The sequence below is a fragment of the Diaphorina citri genome, unplaced genomic scaffold (genome assembly GCF_000475195.1).
Source record: "Diaphorina citri unplaced genomic scaffold, Diaci psyllid genome assembly version 1.1 scaffold31, whole genome shotgun sequence".
NCBI classification, from domain to species: domain Eukaryota; kingdom Metazoa; phylum Arthropoda; class Insecta; order Hemiptera; family Psyllidae; genus Diaphorina; species Diaphorina citri.
The window spans coordinates 424,632-445,926 of NW_007377469.1; the positions used below are offsets into that span (position 1 = coordinate 424,632).

Sequence of the window (21,295 nt, forward strand, 5' to 3'; positions counted from 1 at the left end):
TCTTTGGCACACAATGTGTTAACCCGTCCGCCTTTCCTTCTGTTTCCAGTACCAGACAACTATGGAGGGTACATGCCCCCGCCGTCCAACACGCACAACGGCTACTACCACTACAACAACGGAGGCTTCGTGATGCCCCCGGGGCCCTCGCCTACCCGGCCCGCCATTCCTACGTCTGTGATTCAAGCCGCTGCCACCAGCTCGCACGACGATCTGTACTTCTTGGAGTTGGGATTCCAGCAGAGGGTGAAGAAGAAAATCCGACGCGTCAAGTCTGAGGGAACGCCGGGGACTGGTGCCAAGAGGAAAAGTAGGGAAGGTGAGAATCATTAGGATGAATAGATTCTTAGAAGTTAGATATTGACTTGGGAAAACCATCCTAGTATATTTATTTATTTATTTTAAGGCTTTATGGCAGGATTCTCACACAGTGAGCTCTTCCACCCAACCAAAGATAGTACTGTTGAACGGGAAAAGGAGAAGATGAAGAGATAGATGAAAAAAAAATAACAGAAGAATAGATACCTACAAAGATGACGAGATTTTAGATTTATCGAACAGATAGAATAGAACATATCTTGCTTATACTGCTAGAATGAGACTGAAAAGTCCCTTTACTGCCGCAGTCTAAACAAGGTCTTATGTATTTGGGCAGGGACAGGGTACAGGTACAATTAAATAGGTAAATAAATGGAATTGAATTGAACACTTACCTTACCCAGTGAATTGAATTGAATACTTTAAGGTGAGAAGACGAGTGGATTGAAACACATGCCTTTAGGCACTCTCAATTTGTCAATGGTAAAGGCTTACTTTTGTCCTTTGGATCAAATAATTTGAAGGCTATATCTTTGAACTTTTCGAAGCTAAAGGGCATAACTGGCCGTCTTAGAATTGGTTTTCAATCAGCTGACGTTAGTTCAACATCTCGTCCCCCATAGAATCGTCCCCGTTCTGTGGTCTGTGCGGTAGTATTTTAGGCATAGTTTTTGTACGATAGTAGTAATATGTCTCAGTAGGAAACTGTGTCCACGCGATCTCCATATCAATAATTCTCGTAGGCATACTTCGCTAAGAATTTCCTCTAAATAGGTTGAATGCTTGACTACTCATGCGTTAACTTACTGTGCGATCGTAGTGGTTTGTTTTCCCACAATGTTCACAAGCTGACGATTCACTAGGATGTGGATCTGTAGTGATCTTGTCAAATAGTTTGCAATATTGGGTCATTTGATTGATTAGAAGACTCCAGTTTACAGAATTCGGTAAATTGAAACTGTCAGCCGCTCCGCCCCGCTCCTCCTAAGACAGGATAGGAAAAAACCAGCCGTTCCGAGAACGAACATTATCCCATCAGGATAAAATCCGGCACGGGCGGGAATCGAACCCGCGGCCTAGTGCTTACAAGGCAGACGCGCTACCAACCAAGCTAACTAGGCTGGCCTACAAGAACTAATCGGTATTTTCCGTCTGTTTCAGGGTCTACCACTTACCTATGGGAATTCCTATTAAAACTACTACAAGATAGAGAATATTGTCCAAGATATATTAAATGGACGAATAGGGAACGAGGTGTATTTAAATTAGTAGACTCAAAAGCTGTATCAAGACTTTGGGGTTTGCACAAAAATAAACCTGATATGAATTATGAAACAATGGGAAGAGCTCTGAGGTAAGTTGACACGATTTCTTTCGTTTTTATTATCACCTACCTATTTACTTATTATTTTTGATGTGCCCATTTATAATAAAATTTAAATTAAAATGAAACTTTATTATAAATAGACGCATCTTGATGTCCAAGGCTAATTGGGGGTTAAAATCACCGCGCCGAGCGCCATTTTGCTCAAATTCGAACCAGATCCTCAGTTGTCCTCACCAGGCTGAGGACCAAGTGTACCCAAAAACAGACAGCAACCCGTGATGTCCCATTGGTTTTTTCCTCCATTATGGGTCATGTGTTGACTTCAGTTATAGGTAATACCGTTAGTACCTACCTGCTAATTTATTGCTCCTTCAATGAAAACTTATTCTAATTGTCCCATTTCTTCTCATTTCAGGTACTATTACCAACGAGGCATCCTAGCGAAAGTAGATGGCCAGCGTTTAGTTTACCAATTTGTTGATGTACCAAAAGACATTATTGAAATTGATTGCAGTGGAGCCTGAGAAAATTAATGTACCTATTTTCTATTTAAGTCAATTTTAGCATTTTTCTCTCTTTTTTTTACTATTCCATTATATTTATTTTTGCCCCCCTCTCTCTCTCTCTCTTCTTAATCATTTTGTCTTCTTTTAATTTGTTTGTCATGTTTCTGTTTATTTATAATTTTATTGGTTGTTAAAAACTGTAAATGTTTAAAGTTTAGTAAGAAAGAAAGTACCTTGCTTTTTCGTGTCTATTTCGCGTGGCAGGGTCAAGGCTTGATTCCACCGTCAGATTTGACTGGTTTAAATAAATAACCATTGTGGTGAATTGCCAATTAGTTTTCGGCAGTCGTACAAATACAAGATCCTCTATTTGACTGCTTAATTAAACCGGCCAAAAGTGGAATCTAGCCCAAGACTATGTAAAATTTCAAGCGTAAATATCACTTGCCACGTAAAATAATGAACATGGAAAAGTTTAAGGAGAGTAATACTCTCAAGTATTTTTCTAGATATCAATTCTTTTAAAGTTTGAACTTGTTTGACAAGAACATCTTGGCCTTTTCCTTTAAATTCAAGTTTTCTGATGGTTCTCAATACGTTTCATGAGAAAAATAGGTAGGTGATACCTATATTAAATTATGAAAAAACTCCTTAGTGGCCCAAGTTGAGAAAGAACAATCCATCTTTGTTCAAACTAGACTAGTCTTACATATCACTGTTGTGTACCTAAGTACCTTAGATATTTATTAGGCAACAGCGATAGCAAAATATATTATGATAACAGAGGGGAAAAAATCCCATGAAAATACAGTATCCTTGGGTCTAAAAAGGAGTAATTTCAAGTTTCCCTAGTGCCCGAATTTGGTTTGGTATTGAAATGGTTGGCTTTTGAGAGAAAAAAAAAAGTACTTTGAACTTTGTTGAATATAAATAAATTCATCACCTTGATCCATATTTCGGTTAGCTACAGATTTTTCACCACAGTTCATCTTTTTCAAGTTAGTCCCTACATAGGTAATTCTTGTACTGTTCTTCGTTTGATTTATTCTGTTCTATTTGTTAAAGTCTCTCTAGGAATGAATGTGTCTTTATCCTTACAAATCTAAATTTACAAGAAAGTAATTATTTTTATAAACAAATTAGTGTGGTGATTGACAAAGAATTGGAACAGAGAATGTCGAATTATTTTTTGCATTTACTGAGAAATATATTTTTTTATATCCTTTGAAAAAGATGAGATTTTTTTCTTATAATTAAGGCTAAGATATTACTTGTTTGTGTACTTACCTACTATTAGATTTCTTTAATTATTTAATCCGATCTCTTAAAGAAATAAGAGAAATAGTAGTAAAATAAGAGTTTTAAATCAAATTTACTGTTGCAAGGAAATTCAGTTTGCTAGATTTATGTAATGATTTGTAGTGCGTATAGCTCCGATTCTTTGAAGTACCTATTGTTTATACCGAGTCTCCGAAATATTTGTGTCATTCATTTGACTGACTATACCGAGTCTCCGAAATATTTGTGTCATTCATTTGACTATACCGAGTCTCCGAAATAATATCATCCAGAATGATATCTGGCAACACTAATATTACCAACAACTTTTCATCCTAATTAATAAGTACCTTCAAGTGCCAGATTGAAATTCCCATCTAACAAAGTGATGTCCCGGTAATTTCATTCTCAATTCAGCCACAGAAAATTATTTCTCTCAAATATTCTCAATAGTTTCATTTTATTAATCCCATATTTTCACTGTCAAAATGCTCAATTTATGTGTGACATTTACAACGAAATGGGATGCGTTTATTTTTTGATAAGTTATATACGTAAAGTACGGAATGCAAACATTTGTTCATTTTTCATCACTGCCCCCTAATTGTAGAAGTAAGTTCTTCATTATATAAATCTATGCAACATGTTCATTTGTCATGCAAATTTTAATATTTTACTCTCTAAAATTACGTTTATTTACCAATCATTTTTCTTCTGAATTAGAACACCCAATTTTATATAATTTATCATTGAATGGAACGTCATCTTTCTACATCACTGCCCGGGTCTTCACGTCACCTTTCTACATCACTGCCCGGGTCTTAGATAAAATTTTCTCAGTAAAAGTCCGTCCTCAAATTGCGTTTTGCTGCGCACAATTATGTCAAAGATATCAATACTATTGGGTTTTATGAGGAACTCAATCTTTCAATGATAAATTTGATAATTAATTTATCGTTCCCTGAAAAAGTACATCTTTCCTGGCAAAACACTACCCACAATTATATAAAGGGTACCTCGGTGGTAAAATCGTGATAATGGATCGGACTCATTTTTTACCTTTCAACAATAGAAGGAAAAAAGTTGAGTTTCAATGTTGATTGAAAAGTCGAATTTGAGGATAGTAGACAAACATCGAAGGAAAGTTGTAGGAAACTGGAAACATACAATAGAGAAACCTCGAAAGTATTCAAAAGTAGGGAGACTGACACTCTTCCCAAACGTCAAATTATGTTCTCTTATTTTTCTTCCAATTTCCAACTCCTTTGAACTGATGCGTTTAATTTCCCTCATTTCTTGACAGTCAAAATTTCTAGTCACAAGGAAAAACTAACTTTAACTCACAATTTTCCTAGTTCGTAAGATTAATTTAAGTTCGTAAGAGACAGATTTTCAAAATTATTCTAAAATACAAAGAATTTGTACATTTCATATTCATTTCAAAAAACCGGGTGCTCCATTCTAGCCAAGAGAAATTAAATTAACATAAGTTTTAATAGATTAAATATAATTATCGGAAACACTGTTTTTGTCTTCTCTTTTTGATAAATGGCTAGGAGGAATTGAGTGTTACCATTGGTGGTAGGAATCTACATTAGGTATGTAGGTACCTTTTGAAAAAATCGTGCTATTTGATGCCTCAAGCATAAGAAAATTATAAGGAATGTTAAAGATATTTAATGAGCTAAGAAAAGAAAGGACAAAAGTTAACAGTAATATCACACTATCACAATTTCATATTATCAACATAGAGATGAAAACGTTCACAAAATTCATCACAACAAATCTTGAACATTATAATGCATATCGCTCAAATTTTCGTTGGTTTATCAAATCACGTAAGGCTGTGGATCCATTGGATCAGATTTTTAGTCTTACAACGTCGCACGTAATCTTAATCTATGTGATACAAAAAATTTGGAAGCGATGTAATCAAATGTATAGATATACTCCTGAGTTTGAATCACGTGACTTCGAGTCGTAAGCGTAGAAATCGGATCTAAACCCAACAGCCTGAAACTCCAAAATTTAAAATTGAAACTTGCAAATTAAAATTATTATTGGCATAGCGAAAATGCGAAAAATCTTTTGAAGAAGCATCGAACCCGTCTCAATCAAAAAATTTCAGGCGCAAATATCCAGTGTGAAACTTTCGGAGCGACGTGGTTTGATAATGCGGTCAACGTTTATTAGAGAAAAAAAAATTAAAACTAAACTAAAGACTTTTTTTACTGTCTATCACAACAAGGTGAGAGTTACTCATGGGGCAAATTCAGAACATTTGTGTCGGGCAAAACCAAATCTTCATTAACCAATCCAGCCCAGAGAGTAACTCCTATAACTTAACACTTAAAGCAGAATTCAAGTCCTTACGGTCAAGTAAACAATCAAGTAAGGATTAAAGTACAGTAGAACCTCGATCATCTCAACTCTTTTCCCCCCCTAGAGTTGATTAAAACTCCTAAAATCTTTTCCTTCAAACCTTTGAAGATACAAAATTATTTAACTTCTTAATTTATAAACTCGACTGTAAGAATAACTTAGACCTAATTAGTTCGGATAATGAACGTTCTACTGCCATACATGATGGAAAACTTCTACTATTAGGTACTTCCTTGAGAACCTTAACAAATGTGGCCGATAAGATTATCGGGAGAATCAACCATTTCTCTCGAGATTTTCCTAAAATTACTCAACAGTAAGCATGAATCATGAAAAAGTGGTAAGTTCACATTACATACTCGTACATATTACACTTTATATAGCATCTCTAAATGGTAAGTTTACATTACATGGCATTAAATTAAATTGAAAAAAAAAAAGAAAAAAATCATAAGTTTCAAATCATTTTCGGAATAATTCATTTGATAAAAACAAAAGTAAGGGGTCAAAACAATTTTCTGAACTATTTCGTATGGGGAATAGAACTTGTTTATTAAATTATCGTTTCTCCTATGTATCGTTTGTGTTTCTGGACAAAGTTGACCGTCAGTTATATCTGAGATTGCACTAGAATGTGGGTACTTGAGTGCAAATGCAGAAATAGTTCAACATATACAGATAAATGATATATGAATTCGTTTGATTGACGACTAGCGATAGGGCCTAAATTTCCAGGAAACTGGACCCCAATTAGCCCAAAAATTCTAGGAAACAACAAGGGGGGGGCTGTATACCCATTCCTACTTTCTTTCTTTTATAAATACCTACCTATATGGAATAAATAATTACATAGATATTACTGTTATCACAATAAGGGTACATTTGATTTTTTTCTGAGCATCCATTTGAGTATGAAAATGGAGTTTAAACCCACTCACAAATCTAGTCAGATATAGGTGTATTTTTTCCTTTCTGATTTTCGTAAAAAACAGAACTGGTTCCCTTGAATTTTTCCTCTTTGGGTGTAGCAGCGCGACCACATTGGCTGTATCTTAATGGTTTGATGAAAATCTAAGAATTTAATGAATTTGTTTCTCATTTAAGGGGGTTGTTTTCATACGGTGTTTACTACTTGCGTACTGCAGTACTACTTGCGTACTAAATTTTCAGGTAGATAGTACTACTTGCGTATTAAAGATGTGCTACTTGCGTACTGGGAAAACCAGGTAGACTGGGGAAAAATACCACTTTCTGGGAATGATTGGGTTAGGTAGCACGCGAAAAGAACTTTCACAAATGATCAACTTTCTGGGAATGATAGGGTTAGGTAGCTAGAACAAATCAGATAACATTCAAGTTCTTGATTTTAAAATATTTACAACCGGGTCTATACAATCTCATGAGAAAGTGTTTGTTAACCTTTGAGAATGCTCAGATACTATTTGGACAGTCTCCTATCATGTTCAGAAGTTAACAAACATTTCATGGAATTTCTTCCTCTGTTAAACTTTCTTGTCAACATTAGTCAAAAAACGTTCAACTGTTTCTGAATTACTGCACAACAAAGAACACACGAATAAATAAATAAATTAACTCGTTCGTTCAATAAAACACACTGGTAATTTTTACCTGGCGGAATCTCCTCCTGTATAATACTGAGAGATGTGGGGGAGGGTGTCTGAGATGTGTGTTGTATCCTAAGATCCAAGGGTTTATCCGGCGATAGGGAATTTCCTAGGTTGCAGCCTGGAACACAAGCAATTCCAACCAAAGTTAGTATTTTATCTATTTATTTTTACAAATGTACGGATTGAAAAAGGTGATAAAAAAGATACATTTTTACAAATTTCAGATTACCGCTGTGAAATGAAAAAAACCTGCTACTTAACTCCAATGAAAAAAGCGAGGCAGGATCACCATGTTCATTGCTTGAACCATTGACTTCTTTGACTCATTGACTACTTAGGGGGTTTTTGCTCCATTATTTCGCAATACTCAGGGTCTTGAGTGTGCTCATTGGGAAAAGAACGAAAGTGTGAGATATTAGGGGACTATTCATATTCAATGAGTAAAATTTACTCTTAAACGAGACCCAGGAAAACACTTTTGTGTATGTGTTGTTTATCAAATGAAATGGACTGAAAAAAAGTGACTACAGTTCTATTGCAGCAAGATCACCGAAGTATGACTGGCTTTTTTAGCTCTTTTTTTATAGCAAAATAGACAATATTGAAAAGAACTTTCATAAATGATCAACTTTCTGGGAATAATAGGGTTAGGTAGCACGCGAAAAGAACTTTCACAAATGATCAACTTTTTGTGTGTTATTGGGTTTAGTATAGGGTTAGGAAACATATAAAAAGGACTTCTTAATTATTTGAGCAAAATTAGGAATACGGGAATGTTTTTGTCCCATGTTAATAAAAAAAAAATCCCTCAACCTTTTGAAAAATAAACAAAAAAGACCCAGTACGCAAGTCGGACATCTTTTTTTCATTTTAGTACGCAACTTATGTCATAGCTCAACCTTTCCTATCGTATAATGATAAAATCATCAGGTTTAGAACCTATGGTATTTCACACTTGTTTCATCTTGGAAAACAATAGTGTACCCAATGCATAGATACTACGTTCAAACAAACTGCCGTTACTTACATAAATATGTACTGATGTTTAAATTATATGACAGCTAACTTTTTGTAAGACAAAAAATTAATTGAAGTGCTCAAGTTATTATTATATTTTTTTACTCTAAAAGTAAGTGTACAAATTTATTATTCATGAAAAACCCCCCTCTCCCGTCATTTGTTACTTTCTATTTTATTGTTTCTTTTTGTGTTGCTGCAATAATACCTACCTGGTCAGTATTTATGATTTTACTAGAAAACAAGCAAAATTTTTAAATATATCTTTTATTTGAAAAAGTCCTAAAATTTCCATGAAATATACTACCGTCATCAAAAATAACAAAGTGTGCTGGATTTCAAGTCAACCAGTCTCGTAAAAGTGGCCAAAAAAATTCAAGACTCCACCAACAATATCATAAAAAGTTGAAATCAAAACTATACCTACCCCGTTCTTTTCTTTTTATCCATTTGTACTTGTGATACGAAAGTGATAGAAGAAAAGAGAATCCAGAAGTAAAAAATTTTGATTTGGCTGAAAAATAAATCTTTGATATTCTATACAAATATTTTAAATTAATCTAGAAAATCGGAATCTGATCGCAGAAGAAAAACTCTTGAAAAACTACTTGGTGGGCAGTTTAATATTAAATTTGAAACGTTTAAAAACTTTTTCTTCCACTATTTATTTGCACCAATACAACGAGTATTATTGATGCACTTAGGGGTCTCTTTTCTAAAGGGTTCAAAATGTGTGAAACTTGAATCACTTTTGAACCTTCGAGTATGTATGAGCTTGTATTTGACACATGAACTAACCATTTTCATGTCTTGTGAGTTACCAAATTCATCTTCATACTGTAATTTGGTCCGAATGATATTTTGTGTGTATATTTTCTGGTGAATACTTTTATAAAATTTCTTCATTTTGTTACATTTAAAAATTGTACTTTTGAAAAAGAAAATTCAAAGAAATTTATAAAGATTTACCTAAATAAATAAAATTTGGTTCAAAACTAAAAAAATATCGTCCTTCTTATTTCATCATTATTCAACAGTATTTTTTAGATTAGAAATGCAGGTATGGAGACAAGGCAAGAAGAGTTAACCCACCTTAGAAGAACGTCAGTTAAAAACTTTTGGACTGAACTTCAATGTAGCGGAAATGGCTTTTCATAAATGTGAGGTTTCCTGTATAGGCCGAACAATCGAGTCAGTCCAATTCATCAAAATTTATGAAATACAACGTTCCAATGTCATTTTAGAAGGGGGTCGATTTTCTAATAATTTAATTTGGCTCAATCTACAATACTTAGCCAAATGTTTTACATCAAAAGAACTAACAAAACAATTGGAACAAAAATATGACTTTTATTTATTTTGATTTTGATTAGAAAAGATATAAACATGAAATCCAAACAAAACGAAAATATATCGATATTCAATATGCATATTAGAAAGTCGACCATTGGAAAGGCCGATTGATTATTTGACAAAACAATAAATTGTAGTCTTCTCTACTAGACGAATAAAGAAACAACATAGGATTTGATATGTTAAGCTGCGTTTGACACGATTGGTAATCGTAGGTACTTGGACCGTGGACCAATTACTGTTTTACTAGTTTCCCATCGAATATTTTGTATGTATTTGATCGGTCTTGTCCCAATATCTTCATAGAAAAAAACGCACCTTAACTTATCTTGAATTGAATTACATTGAGTTGAAAATATATTAATTTAAGACTATCATCTCTTATTATTTCATCTTGTTAAAATAGAAGGAATGACAACCTTCAACCACTAAACTCCATTTTTGATAATCCTGCGTTTTTGGTAAGGTGATTTTCGATTCTGATGACAAGTATTGCTATCAGCTAATTTTATACTCTATGTATACCTACACTATCCAATCCAATATAAAATAAACATTAAGGCTGATTTATTTTAGTTGGAGAAAAAATCTGCAATCCCTCCTTTAAAATTTCCATTGTAAGGTCAAAAAAAAAAAAAAAAAAAAAAAAAAAAAAAAAGGGGGGCAGATATGTTGATTGAATTTGAAGAACACTGTATACTGATGAAATAAAATGATCACTACTATTGTATATTTACTCAAACCTAATACGCTGAGAAAGGAAATTAGTGTCAGAAGAAGGATTTTGGAGCTACTTGAACAACTATCTAATATATAAAAATGAATATTTCTTTGTTTGTGTGTGTTTGTTCGAACTTTATGCCTGGCCAAACCGCTCATCCCATTGCTATGAAACTTTGTGAACTTATTGCTTGCACTCCCGTGAAGGCTATAGGCTATTTTCCGGTTCGTTTTTGTTAAGCTACGCCGAGCAAGACCACTAAAAGGATGAGTGACATGAACGGCCATGCCTTGAGGATTTACTAGCAGAAATCCGGAGTGAAGCGACGGATTTCGGCTAGTCTGATATAAGAAAATAAATTGAAATTTTATGACTTGGACATTGGAACACTCTTTCTGATTCTGTACAACTTTCGGTACAGCTAAACAAGTATTCGGTGCGCTGCAAAAATCTGGAAACAACTGAAATTTTTATATTGGGCCGTCCCTGTATTCTGTATCACAAAAGGATTTTCTTACCTTCCATTGTATTTTATAGAAAATTCATTTAAAAACTTCATCTTGGAAACATGAGGACGATTTCCGACAAAATTAAATTTAATTACGTATAAACATTTGACTGCAAAAGAAGCGACAATTGGAAGCAATTTTTCTGGTAGTTGTAGTAAAGGAGTAGATATTTCTCAGATGAAACATTCCAGGAAATATGAGTGTTTTCGGTGGATTTTCTTTTTCACTTTACATCCCATAAGTAACCTTTAAGAAGACTTTAAACCAAACTCGATGGAATCTTCTAAGAACCAAAATATTTAATTCTATTTTCGCAGGTACTCATAACTAGAATAAAAATTGCATTTCTTGCCTCTTCAGTTTTAAGTTCAGTTGTTCCACAGACTTTTCCGTACACAGTATGATAAACCTTAACCTCTACAATCTCTTCAAGTGAAGCCTCATGTGGAATCAAAATCAAGAGATTAAAAACAAAATAAACAAAGAATAAAGAGGGAAAGAAACTAAGAAACAAATTACCGAGGAATGCTGGTGAGATGTGAAGACTGAAGAATGAGCTACAGGTAAATTGATTTGCTGAAAGAAAACCCCAAGAGCTTATTAAGAGAAAGAATAGAATGGGATATCCCTTGTTTATCCTGCTCGAATGAGACTAAAAAGTCCCTCTACCCCAGCAGTCTAACAAGGTCTCGTGTGTGACTTCATAAATTTGCAGTGTTTTTAAATCAAGAGATATAAAACACCAATTGAGAAATCAAAAAGAAACGATCAGCTGAAAAAAGGTATATCCCAAGATAACAAAATACTAATTGGGCTTAAGCCGCCTTATTGCTGCTGGAAGAAATTGACTCTTCAATTGTTCTGACAATTTACAATGCTGAGTACAGTCCGACAAAGCAATATGTATATGTTTATCTAGATGATAACTGTCTAGGTTCCCGTTTGAACAAATGGTGTGACATTGCAAAGTTTATGAGGTCGTACATTTTGAAAACTAAATATTAAGCCCTGAAGATTTGGAAGTTCTACATCTTTTCTTTGCTACTTGCAATAATAAAATCACTAAGATTTGTGATATAAGGCACATTGTGTTTTACACGTATACCTCACAAAGTAACCATTCCATTCACATCTCAACAGTCCTGTGAATATAGTAGAAAAACAATGAATTATACGTAGGACAAAGCATAAGTATTAGGAAAAAGTTGATGCTAAGTGGTTACATAAATGTCTATATTCTGACTGATCACCTGAGATGCGTCTCAGACGCAAGTTTGTCTTGAGCAATTCCAGCTCGATCTGAAGACCGTTTGGAAATGCCATCACGTTCTTATCGATGAGAGGGTAAGGCTCTGGTAAGAAGTGCTGTAGAAGGCCTACAAGGTCCTGAGTTGCCAGTTCTTTGCACAGCGGGATTTCGAACTGTTCGTAGGAAGTATCACAGTAGCTTTGTTGAGTTGAACACTTTCCTATACCTCGCACGATGGAGGGTTTACTAGGAAGGGGATGTGCGTTAATGTTAACACAGTTGTTTGACTTTAATGACAGGGATAAAGGATGATTGGCTAGGAGGGTTAGATGTTCGTGTACATTCAGGTCCAGTTCTTCTGATATGGAAATTCTGCCCAGCTCGTCAGTAATAGATATACGGGGGTTGATCAAGCTCGTAGCACCATTGTTGGTTCCTGGTGAACGCAACATAGAATAGAATAGAATATACCTTGTTTATCCTGCCAGAATGAGACTGAAAAGTCCCTTTACTCCCACAGTCTAAATAAGGTCTTATATATTTCATAGGTAAAGTTTACAGATAAGTTTATAAACCTTGCTTAACTTCAAAAACAAAAAAAAAAAAAAAAAAAAAAAAAAAAAAAAAAAAAAAAAAAAAAAAAAAAAAAAAAAAAAAAAAAAAAAAAGGGACTTTTCGGTCCCATTCTAGTAGAATAAACAAGGTATATTCTATTCTATTAGTCACTTTCCTACCAAACCAGCAGGTTGCCATCATACGATGAAGGATATGATAAATATTGAGATACCAAGTAGTTCTTCACCACGTAATTCTTTGAGCCCCATTTTTATATGGTCAAGCTATCAATAAATGAGGATAAGAATTCCATGCCTCGGCTGGCACTGAACCCGCACCCTCCAGTTTACGAGGAGCTTATTTAAGAACTTGGCCATGAAAATCTAGCGAAACTAGCGACATTGAAAATATGAGAATGTTTTCGACTTTTCTTTCTTCATGACTTTAAGTGGCAGGGTTCTCCTAGAGGAGCTCTTCCGCCGAACCACACTCGAATAAATTACCTGGCGTGACCCGTCTCGATTCTTTCAACGGAGACAAGGTCGGCTTTACTTGCTTGATCCTCGAATGTCGTGCGGGGTACACGGGATACGAACAAGATGGCGGCGTGTACTCACGGTTCATGCGAGCTTCGACTTCTCGCACGAGTTCCGGACTTATCACTAAATAATGGAAAACAAAACAATACGAATAAACTACAACAAAGCAAAACCGAAAAATAACGAAATGAACGTAAAAAATAACGTGAAGCAAAACTAAGAATAAAATAAGGTGGTGAAAATTAAATAAAAAAGTAAAAGGTGGATAGTAAAAAAGGGATTTTAATTGTGTTAAACATAAGTGCTTGTCACTAATGTTGTGCCCCAGTTGAAATCAGAAATGTCGAACCCCAGTAAATTTTATGACTTGACTCAAACTCGAACAACTAGCCTCCCGATCCGAACTACAGGTTGGTGAACCAATAATTAAAATAAACTACTAAAAAAAAAAAAAAAAAAAAAAAAAAAAAAAAAAAAAAAAAAAAAAAAAAAAAAAAAACAATAATTAAAAAAAAAAAAAAAAAAAAAAAAAATGATGATAATAATAGACAGTACAAAACTACATATTGAATAACAAATAAATTATTGTACCCAAATTTGATATTGACAAAATCTAAACTCAACAGTTGAATTGAGGGTTTGTTTAGAATATTTAGATCAATATAAAAGTATCCCAGAGAGCTCTTGTAACACCATTGGAAAAAAAAAATCTGATAGATCCTGAATTGAAATACCTAATAGTAAAAATGAACCAAAACTACAGAAAAGAAAATGTAACGAAAATATTAAGACATGGAAATTACGTAACTTCTGTCTTGAGACTTGGTGCAAATAAATAGAGAGGATAAAGAGATAAAAAGAAAAGAGGTAAATAAAAGTAACAAACAATAGAAATTGAACCAAGCCGGTGACATGAAATGCTACACATTCAATGTAGGTAGTCAGGCTAAAATAAAAATCTAGGCATTTACCTGGAGGTCTATCCGTGACGGTTAGAATACCACTACGTCTCGTTCTACCAGACTGAGGGGTAGGAGGCTGTTCCGTGTGACACCTGTAACAAAAGTCAAATATTCAACCACTTGCAATATTGACACCTGAGACAAAGTCAAACATTCAACCAATTACTGTAGATAGCTATAACTGTAAAATATGTTCCCCATAAAATGTCAAAATATACAAGAGGATTTAGCTCAAGGTTTATTGAGCTTGTAAAAGAATTGTTAAATGAAATAAAAAATAAAATAACTAATTAATTTACCTCTGGAACGAATTTTCCTCCTCAGTTTCAGTGCTGATCCCGGCAATAGGTTGCGACTGCCCATAATGGTTGGACTCCTTAGCCTCGGCAGCCACTTCATCCTTACTGCCAGGCTGACTATAAACACCGTCCAGTCTCTGGTAGCACATCTGAAAGTTAGCCCCGCCGTCCGACGCACGACGTCCGAAGCCGTTCAAGTTGGCTGCGGAACGAGAGAAAAACGGATTAGAATAGAATAGATTATACCTTGCTTATGCTGCCAGAATGAGACTGAAAAGTCCCTTTACTCCCGCAGTCTAAACAAGGTCTTATATATTTCAGATATAAAGTTTATAATACCTCGGTAAAGTAGGAAAAATATGTATTTAAAACAATCAACCCAATATATAAAACATCTCATCTAACATCTCATACCTCGGTGGTGTAGTGCTCAAGACCGTCGCCTGGTAAACAGGAGGGCGTGGGTTCAATCCCAGCCGAGGTATGGAATTTCATCCTCAATATAATTTGAGAATTTGACAACAATAACAGTAGTAGCCTACTGCTGGAGTAAAGGGACTTTTCAGTCCTATGCGGGCAGTATAAATAAGAACTATTCTTATTATTAAGCACCATTATGGTAACTTTTTGAAGGTCAGCCTAGCTAGCTTGGAAGGTAGCACAGCACGCCTGCCTTGTAAGAGCTAGATTCGATTCCTGTCCGGGAAGAACTTTATTCTGAACAGATAAGGTTTGTTCTTCGGAACAGCTGATTTTCTCCTCTCCTGTTCTATTTCTCTCTTCACTTTCGGGACGATAAGATCTTAGTAGTTACAGTTCTCTCTATTAAAACCTTCGGGGAGGTAGGAATTTATTGTTAAAATTCAATAAATATTTTTCTTTAAAAAAATTGGAGAGGGGGAAGGTACTTACAGGCTCCCATGACAGGCGGAGGTTTCAGCAAGTACTGATCGTGAATGATAAAGTTCTGCGGATGCTGATACTGAACCAGCGGCAAATTGAACAGCAGATTTGCGTTAGGCAACTGCGGGATATTCAAATGATTGGTGTAGTGCTGCAGGCTGTGGGCATCGAGAACTTGGGAGTGGGATTCGTCGCCTGGACCCACAGTGTGCCGACGGGTAGCTGTGACACTGGTTTGGGGCGTGGGAGACACACAGATTTCCGTCTCCATCAGGTTGTCGTCAAACTGAAAACACAATTGAATTGAATTGAATTGGTGTTACATGTATTTTTCAAATTCATATCTTCTTTTGCCTAGCCTTTTCCTATTTAAATCCGCGAGTTCTTGTCAGTCGCTTCTAGACAGCCCTATTGTGTACCCCATGTCCTGATGAATTTCTCACCCAGGTCTTGATTCACACAATCTTTGCACCTTTTCTTCCCCTCACTTTCATTCTCTCAACTCTTTTCGCTATGATTGAAGTTCGCCCTAGGTGGGAATCAAACCCACGACCTAGCGCTTACAAGGCACACGCGCTACCTTTCAAGCCCACTGGGCTGGCTAGATGACATTTTAGATTAGAGTAGAAAGTTCTAACCTCTTCCAAAAATTATTACCAGACCTGAAAAGCTAATTAGAATGGTGAAGTTTTACCTGTTCAATCAATTGCTCATCATCCGTGCTAATATTCTGTACATTCAGTAAACACTCAGGGGGAGATCTCTCGACAACTCCTGAAACAAACAGCATCAAATCATTGCAACAACCAAAACAACAACCCTAAGAACCCTAGTCATATACATAGAATAAGGTAAGCAGTTAAATATCAAATCACATTATTAGTCACAATAGATCTAATAAGATTGCAGTGACATAGGGCTTAATTAGCCGATGATCACACTTATACCAATACCAACCACTTTATTTATAATTTGTGAATTTATTCTGTATCAAATGCATCGTAAGACCTTGTTCAGACTGCGGAAGTTAAGGGACTTTTCAGTCTCATTTCGGCTGTATAAACAGGGTATATTTTACTCTACCACACCATTTATTCGGTATGTGAGACCTTCTAGTTTGATCTGCCAGAGTTCAAGCAGTCTAAGCTATGGATAAATAAATATAATCAAATTGAAATTTCCTCTTCCCTAAGAAAAAAATCTAATTCCAATGTTTTCAGGAAGCAAGAGTACAATTCCATTCTTTGACCTGAGTTAATTACGTTTACAATGTTGCATTGAGTTTGAGGTGAGATCTATTTTTATTGTTTCAGAACATTCATTGTAAAGGTTGCCACCGCGGTAGCTTAAATGTCAGATGTAAATGAAGTTAACACAGCATGCGATGATGTAGAGTAATTAACATTTTTCAATATCCTTACCACCTTCACAACAGTTTGCTAGCAGTTCACTGGTGAAGTGGTGGGCTTGTAATCCAGGAGCTCGAGTTCGAGTCAGGCTAAACGCTTTAATATTAAAAATCGGAGAATGGTATTCCTAAAGCATACTACCTTTGAAAACTCTCTACTTCCCCATAATATGTCAAAAATATAAGATCTTTGTTAGACTGTGGGGATAAAGGGACTTTTCAGTCCTATCCCAGCAGGATAAACAAGGTATAATCTATTCAATAATCCTATCCCGTCTGTAACTAGGGAAAATTCAGGGCAGAAAATTTCCCTCAATCGGGGATTAAACCCAACACACAAGATTCACAAGGTTTCTTTAGATAATACCTACTATACTTTACAACTCTGAAGTTTTACTGAGTGCTCCCAAGAGGACTTATTGCTAAAAAAAATAAATAAATAATAATAATAATAATAAAAAGGTTTTAATAGACCTACCTGTGGTTATGCTGGCTTTCCTAGGCGTTGTCATGGAAGGTTGGTTTAAGGCAGATTTTTCCAGTCTATGACAGAGTAAATGATAAATGGCACTGATAGAGCCTAACTTGTTATTAGCAATTTCCTGAAAGCAGAAAGACAAAAACCAAAACGGTGTTAATAACTAGACCTTTATTGGGAGGGCTGGGATTAATGAACATCATACGACCTTCTATTACATTTGGAGAGGATGAAGCAGAAAAGAATCATCCAAAAATATGTAAATTTTAAGCAACCAAGGGATTTTTTTTACTCAAAGTTCCCCTTGTTCAGTGGTTCGCTTCTGTTAATAGATTAAGATCTACCTTTCTGCTTAAAGCTGTCCATTTAAGGAACTACAAAAAAGAGGATACATATTTCGAAAATATATACGAGTATACTGAAAATAGATATATGTATAAAAGGTAATTCTGGGCTCAACTAGTTCAAGAAGCTTACTTCTAGTATACGGTTCCTAGTTAGAGCAGGGAGTTGAAGCATTTGGTCTATCACAAAGGAGTTGGGTAGTTTGGGCTCCGAAGGCACAGGATTGACAATGACAGGGTCTCCAGGACAATGCACGCTCATCCACTTGTGGTTTGAAATTTGGGTGAGAGTCAGTCGCTTGGCTGGATCTAATACTAGCATACTTCGGATCAGATTTTCACATTCTGTAAGAGGAAAGGATAGAAAATAAACCTTTTGCACTCCAATGTTCCTGGATGGATTCCATTTTCTTCTTCTTCCTTGTCTTTAATCGTGTTTAGATGCGTTTCTCGTCAGCCTCTCAATCAGCCCTAGGGTCATGGCTTCGGGCTGACATTTGGTTTTAGGCTACCAAATTTTTACAAGTGGATGCCCTTCGCACTCAACCTTTATTATTTCTTCAGCAAGGGAAATTTCAGGGTGGTATCCTCCCTGAAAGTCCCCCAGGTAGACCATCCGACCATCCTGGATATATTCTATATGATTACATAAAGACATGTTCCTGTCAATTAAATTTGGTTTAAAATTAAACTGACTTTATTAAACATTGTTTAATCCAATAGGAGATATATTCCTTACCAGCACTCATGTAGAAGGGGATTCGGAATTTTCCAAACAAAATCCGTTGTTTGAGAACAGCCAAATTCGGGCCGTCGAAAGGCAACTGAGCAGTGACCATAACGTACAGAACAACTCCCAGACTCTGCAATATGAAAACATATTAATTAGGAGACTCAGTTGCTGACGAAAATCGGACATGAGTGGTGTAGTGGTTAGCGTGGTAGACTTCATATCTGGAGATTGGTGTTATGGGAAAATTTCCTGCATGTTTTACAGATTTTTAACACATTTCATTAAATTTGATCAAACGATAACCTTTCACGAGTTATGGTGAAACAAACAGATTTACAGACAAACTAAAAGGAAATTCAGCAAATTAAAACTTGGAGCTCACTTCAATCAACAGAACTTACCCAAACGTCGGATTTGGTACCATCGTATTCCCGACCTCCAAACAATTCTGGGGCAGCATAAGGCGGAGATCCACACCACGTTGTTAACATGTGACCTGGTGTGAAGTAATTGCTGAAGCCAAAATCTGGAAGACAAAATTAAAATCCACACTGAAAAAATCCACCTAAAAATGAAGGAAAATGTCTGTTCTAAAGTGATGCACAATTGATTCTGAACCTAAGTTCAGTGTTTTTGTTTCTAAGGAGCTTGATCAAAAGTGCAGTGTTTTCTTTTGTTTCTTCTGTAGATTACATAAGAGCTGCTTTTTTTCCAAAGACTTTTTTTTACTTTCTAGTATTTTTTTCTTTCAAAGCACACTCTTTGATTACTAAGGAATTTCAAGGAGTTTGTTACAAGGAGTGCTCCTTAGATTGTTGATTGTTTAAGGCAATTTTTCCATTATATTACCTAGTCCCTACATTACTTTATAGGGTAAATAAATTAGTAGTTTGGTGAATCATAGAACACAGTATAAAGTCCAAGGTTTAAATCTAATGAGTCCATTCCAAAGTTATTCTTGCATTAACCTACATTTCAAGAGTTATTGTGAAACATGATTTCTTACAAAGAGTCAAATTTATTAGATTACTATGCCTTACTTACCAGCTAGTTTTATGTCACCGTTTTCGTCAAACAATAAATTTTCAGCCTTTATATCTCTATGAACAACATTGTTGGCATGACAGTAAGCCACAGCTGATAGAATTTGACGAAATAATCTGCTTGCTTCTTTTTCAGCCATTTGACCAATGGTTAACAAGTGGGCTGGAACAAGGACATTTAATTTTAATTAAAAAAAAAGAACAGAAATTTTATACACAGGCATTCTTTCAACTTACTTATTTTTGCAGCAGGCTACTACTTCAAAAAGATGGATGTACTGAATTTGTTTCAATTGGGTATAAACTTGGAAAAAATAAGTTGCAGCACATTAACATTCAACACCTCTTTTTTATGCCTTTCTAGTCCAATAACTGATTAAAATAACAGGTATTTAAGATGAATATTTATACACTTACAGAATATTTCCCCTCCCCTTGCATATTCAGTCACTAGATACAAATTGTTGGTAGTTTCCATCACCTGAAATAAACACAAACATTTTCCATTACCTACAGTGGAAAAGATATGGAAAGAAAGAAGGTTTGGAAAGTATTTGAATTTGGACAATCTCTATGACCGTTATCTGACCGTTGGAGAGTTCACATGTGTTCTTTAATTTCTAAAATTTTTCTAAAATTTATTAATAAAAGTTAATTTTTAATTAAATTTAACTGTCCACATTTTTACCTCTTTTGTTTCAAAGGTACCTATGTGCAACATAGCAAAAACATCTAGGAAGTATGTATTTTTACTTGATAGCCACAAAAATATTTGCGTTGGTATGGGCTATCAAATTTCATACAATAATTTATACCATATTTGCTACTAGACTGTTTCAAACCATAATAATTGACAAACTTAAATTATTATGTATTATGTAAAAAAAAATGTAAATGCATGTAAGTATTTACTTATCTTTGTATTTTTTCAAAGGCATGTCATAACTTATTTAGAGGTCATCACAGCATTTCTAATAGATAATCACCTTATTAATATTTATTCAAAAAATTTAACTGATTCCTATCACAAACAAGTAGCAACTCAATTGACCCCATTAAGTTGACTGCACCAAGTAATCAAATCTAGAGAAAAAAAAAATCAAGTTTAACACTGCCAGGAATTGATCCTGGACTTGTTGTTGTTGTTGTAGCGGCTTCAGCTGTAGCCAAATGGTGATTGCAGAATAAAGAAAGGATATACATTCATACACTGGGGTGATGGTCTCTAGCCATGTTTAAATGGCTCGTCCTGAACCATAGTCAACTATTGAACAAAAATAATGCTACAAACACAAATTGTTTTTCACACTTAATTGTAAGAACTTACTTGAAAGAGCTTTATAATGTGAGGATGATCAAGGTGAGACATTATGTCCACTTCTCTGAATAGTTTTCTGAGGTTTCGCTCATCAAGGCGTTTCTTATCGATAATTTTGATAGCCACCTGGAAAGAAAATCAAAATTAATTAATTTTTGCCAATTTGTTTCTAAAAGGTATGCAATGCTAACAATTTGTTACAAAATATTTGGGTAGATACTGATATTTCAACAATAGATAATAAACAACTGCAAGCCCTGTATCAGCTACTTGCTTTGTGCATATTCATATTTAACTTTGTTGCCCTAATTATCTCGAGATCTACACAATGCCAATTGTGTACCTATCTTCCATTATTTCCACAAAAATGATTCAAGTCCTTGTGAGGCTGTTTTTTACTTTCCTTATCCTATAGGAAGGAAAGT

General features: G+C 35.0%; 2 protein-coding genes across 2 annotated transcripts in view; one reads left to right on the plus strand and one right to left on the minus strand.

Moving 5' to 3' along the window:
* The window catches only part of LOC103511399 (ecdysone-induced protein 74EF), a 61,488-nt gene extending 56,929 nt beyond the window's left edge, over window positions 1-4,559 (plus strand). The window contains exons 5-7 of the mRNA XM_026825148.1: window positions 50-319; window positions 1,480-1,672; window positions 2,061-4,559. Of these exons, the coding sequence (XP_026680949.1) occupies window positions 50-319; window positions 1,480-1,672; window positions 2,061-2,169 (572 nt within the window). The 3' untranslated portion in view covers window positions 2,170-4,559. The remainder of the gene's footprint in view (window positions 1-49; window positions 320-1,479; window positions 1,673-2,060) is intronic.
* A 7,010-nt stretch (window positions 4,560-11,569) lies between these two features.
* Window positions 11,570-21,159, minus strand: LOC103511408 (serine/threonine-protein kinase SIK3-like). Its single transcript, XM_026825110.1, has 14 exons — window positions 21,145-21,159; window positions 20,880-20,996; window positions 19,970-20,033; window positions 19,554-19,715; window positions 18,911-19,035; window positions 18,516-18,639; window positions 17,910-18,121; window positions 17,433-17,556; window positions 16,241-16,320; window positions 15,556-15,832; window positions 14,644-14,845; window positions 14,354-14,436; window positions 13,347-13,505; window positions 11,570-12,724 (listed from the first exon to the last, which is right to left on the minus strand). Exons 1-14 carry the CDS (start codon window positions 21,157-21,159, stop codon window positions 12,234-12,236), a joined length of 2,235 nt encoding a protein of 744 aa, XP_026680911.1. The 3' UTR covers window positions 11,570-12,233.
* Between the last annotated feature and the right edge of the window lie 136 nt (window positions 21,160-21,295).